Source organism: Bidens hawaiensis, unplaced genomic scaffold (assembly GCF_021521415.1).
Source record: "Bidens hawaiensis isolate Kalapana, Puna unplaced genomic scaffold, B.hawaiensis_p1.1 tig00009253_1, whole genome shotgun sequence".
NCBI classification, from domain to species: domain Eukaryota; kingdom Viridiplantae; phylum Streptophyta; class Magnoliopsida; order Asterales; family Asteraceae; genus Bidens; species Bidens hawaiensis.
The window spans coordinates 161,886-165,214 of record NW_027491683.1 but is presented as its reverse complement, the minus strand read 5'-3'; the positions used below and the strand labels follow the sequence as shown (position 1 = coordinate 165,214).

At 34.2% G+C, this 3,329-nt stretch overlaps 1 protein-coding gene across 1 annotated transcript; it reads left to right on the top strand.

Annotated features, from left to right (window-relative positions):
- Positions 1-313: 313 nt before the first annotated feature.
- Positions 314-2,754, top strand: LOC143531816 (beta-glucosidase 18-like). The gene is made up of 11 exons (XM_077027027.1): positions 314-554; positions 622-671; positions 762-837; positions 919-993; positions 1,113-1,200; positions 1,290-1,542; positions 1,631-1,746; positions 1,823-2,075; positions 2,151-2,253; positions 2,326-2,434; positions 2,511-2,754. The coding sequence occupies exons 1-11, from the start codon at positions 314-316 to the stop codon at positions 2,722-2,724; spliced, it is 1,578 nt and encodes a 525-aa protein (XP_076883142.1). The 3' UTR covers positions 2,725-2,754.
- Positions 2,755-3,329: the final 575 nt, after the last annotated feature.

Sequence of the window (3,329 nt, the reverse complement as noted above, 5' to 3'; positions counted from 1 at the left end):
AGTTACTTCAACCAAAATGCACTTAAACTTAATACACATGTTTTAACTGAAATTATAATATTTTAATTTCAAGGATACGCTGTTATGCACTTATGCTTTAGTATAATAATAATATAATAATATATGATCTATCTTAATTATCTTAAAACGTTGAATATAAATAAACTATTTAAAAGAAAAAGCAAAGAACCGGCTCAAAAGTATTGATCGGTCAACGTGCATCTCCATTTCTCCTGTTCCATTATGAAAATGAAAGCAACCACCATTTCTCTCTTCTTCTTCCTCATTTATGCTTCTGCACCATTTCTTGGCCATGGAGGATCCATATTTGAAGAAAACGACGAAGCGCAAATCAAAAGATCCGATTTTCCAACGGGGTTTTTGTTCGGAACAGCCACTTCTGCTTACCAAGTCCATCTTCCCCTCTTGGTCCCATTTTTTGCTCATTACTATAGCTCTTTGTCACTCAACTCTTGAAGTTTTACAGGTTGAAGGAGCTTATCTTGATGATGGAAAATCTATGAGCAACTGGGATGCATTTTGTCACTCTGGGGGTTAGTATATACTATTGGTTCTTTAATCTTTATACCACATACTGATTTTGATTTCCATTTTTATTAGGTTGTGAGGAGAATGGAGACATTGCGGATGATCATTATCATATGTTCTTAGTGAGTTGGTTCATTACTGTTTATCTATCAATCTTCTTGACTTTTTTTATATCACTTTCTTTCTTTGAAGTTTTGACTTTTGTAATTCAGAAAGATATTGAGTTGATGCATTTCCTTGGCATACAAGCATACAGATTTTCCATATCTTGGGCTAGAATTCTTCCAAGTATATTACCATCCCACAATTACTTCCATGCATTATCTTCTCAACTTTGTGTGTAATTTGTTCGTATATTTTGTTGAGCAGGAGGAAGGTGTGGTGAAGTCAACCCTGCAGGCATCATGTTCTATAACAAGATCATTGACAATCTGATTCTTAAAGGTGCCATGATTTGATATTAGAAATATTTATGCCTACCAGCTTCAGCTTTAAGATTCTGTATTTGGTTGATTGATGATTGAAGATTAAAATGAACCATGGGTTATGATTAAAATGAACAGGAATTGAACCATTTGTGACCATTCACCATGTAGACCTCCCTCAAGAACTTGAAGACAGATATAGTTCTTGGCTAAACCCTGAAATGCAGTATGTTTTAAACGCCATTGCATCATCACCTCTTTAGATGTTTGATAGCTTATTTTTATTTATTTATTTATTTTTTGCTTACTTGGCAGGGAAGAGTTTATATATTTTGCGGAAATCTGTTTTAAGACTTTTGGGGACCGGGTGAAGTATTGGATCACCATAAACGAACCTAAATTATACGCAGAATTGGCTTATGAATTGGGAATTTTTCCACCATCGCGTTGTTCAGAGCCTTTTGGAAACTGTCTTAATGGAAATTCAGATGTTGAGCCTATCATAGCTATGCACAACTTGTTATTGGCCCATGGCAGGGCATCCAAGCTATATCATGAATATTTCCAGGCAATCAATCAACGTTTTAAGTCAATCTTCAAGTTTTAACGGAACATATTAAGACTTGTTAGTTTGACTTTTTGGTTTGTATGTGCAGCCTAAACAAGGTGGTTCCATTGGTGTCAGTGTTCATAGTTGCATGTATGAACCACTAACTGATAGTGAACTTGATCACCAAGCTGCCAAAAGGGCATTTGCTTTTCATTCTGGCTGGTAAGCAGTAACCTTTTTTAAACATTTATGCATGACAAATTATATGATCTTTGAACAACTTTATATCATCAAAAAGGACACTTGATCCCTCGATATTTGGAGACTACCCGGAAGAACTTAAGGAATACCTTGGTCATGAATTACCAAGTTTCTCCCCTAATGAAAAGAGTCTTATGAAGAATAGCATTGATTTTATTGGCATCAACCATTATTCAACTTCATATGTCAAGGATTGTACGAATTCTAATTGCTCTGCAACCGGGAACCATGCAATTGAAGGTTTTGTGGAGATGGTTGTAGAGCGTGATGGCGTGCTAATTGGTGAACTTGTAGGATATAGCAATCTTTAATTAATAATGTTTTTTAGTTGACATAACAACATTTTTGTTTATTTGCAAAAGCAGACGGGGATGGAAGGATCATATGTTGTTCCTAGAGGCATGGAAGAGATTGTTAACCTTATCAAGATTCGATACAATAACACACCCATGTTTATTACTGAAAATGGTTAAGAGTCACCATTTTCATATTTAGCAACATATTGTCTTGTTTAATTCAATTATATTCACATCTTGTCAGGGTACTCTTCACCGGATGTGCACGAGCAACGGGCTAGCGAGCTAACTAATGACGTCAAGCGAATTGAATATCATTCCAAATACCTTGCTTCTTTGGCCAAGTCTATTAGGTTGGCTCTGAAATCTTGATATACATATTTTATGAATTGTGGCATTGATATGAAGAAATGTTGTTTGAAATAACAGAGATGGAGCAGATGTACGTGGATATTTCGCATGGTCATTTCTGGATAGTTATGAATGGACAAATGGTTACAATACAAGGTACGGATTATACTATGTGGACCGACAAACCTTAACTCGGACGCCAAAGCTGTCTGTAACATGGTACAAGAATTTTCTGGCCAACAAGACTGGTCTTGACGATAATTACGGAAACATCAAGGGGCGTATAATATAATTTCATAAGATTTTTATGGAAACCCCGTGTTCATATGCATATTAAGCTATTCCATAAAAATGTAATATATTTGTCTATTTTTCATCCCTTAGATGTATTGCAAAACATGAAAGGAAACATGGACCCAAAAAATTAAATTTGGGTTGTCGTATGTTTATTCTAGATAAAAATACAAATAAAATAAAGCATAATGTAACTAGAATAATCTAAAATCTGCAGAAGTGTACCATAGTTGTTGCAACTACTAAACTACCCATGGGACCTATTTCTAAAATAGTTTGTACGTTTTGACGCAAATTCGTTTTACCTACTTTATAAAAACGGCATCTTTTGGCAATTTACTCATCCGTTTTGATACTTATAGATAAAACAATGCAATGGTCTTGTTTCTAATTGATAAGAAAATGTGGATATAAAATGCATAATATTTTTCCCCAAATTGCATGAATTCCTAAAACTTTTTTTGAAACATGCATGAAGAATTTGAATATAAATCATTCAGTTGGTTCCTACCTTTTTGTTTTTCGAAATATGAAGAATCATAATTTGAATTCTACTTTAGCTGACATAATAGAAGAAATAAACTTCCAATTTGATTCATATAA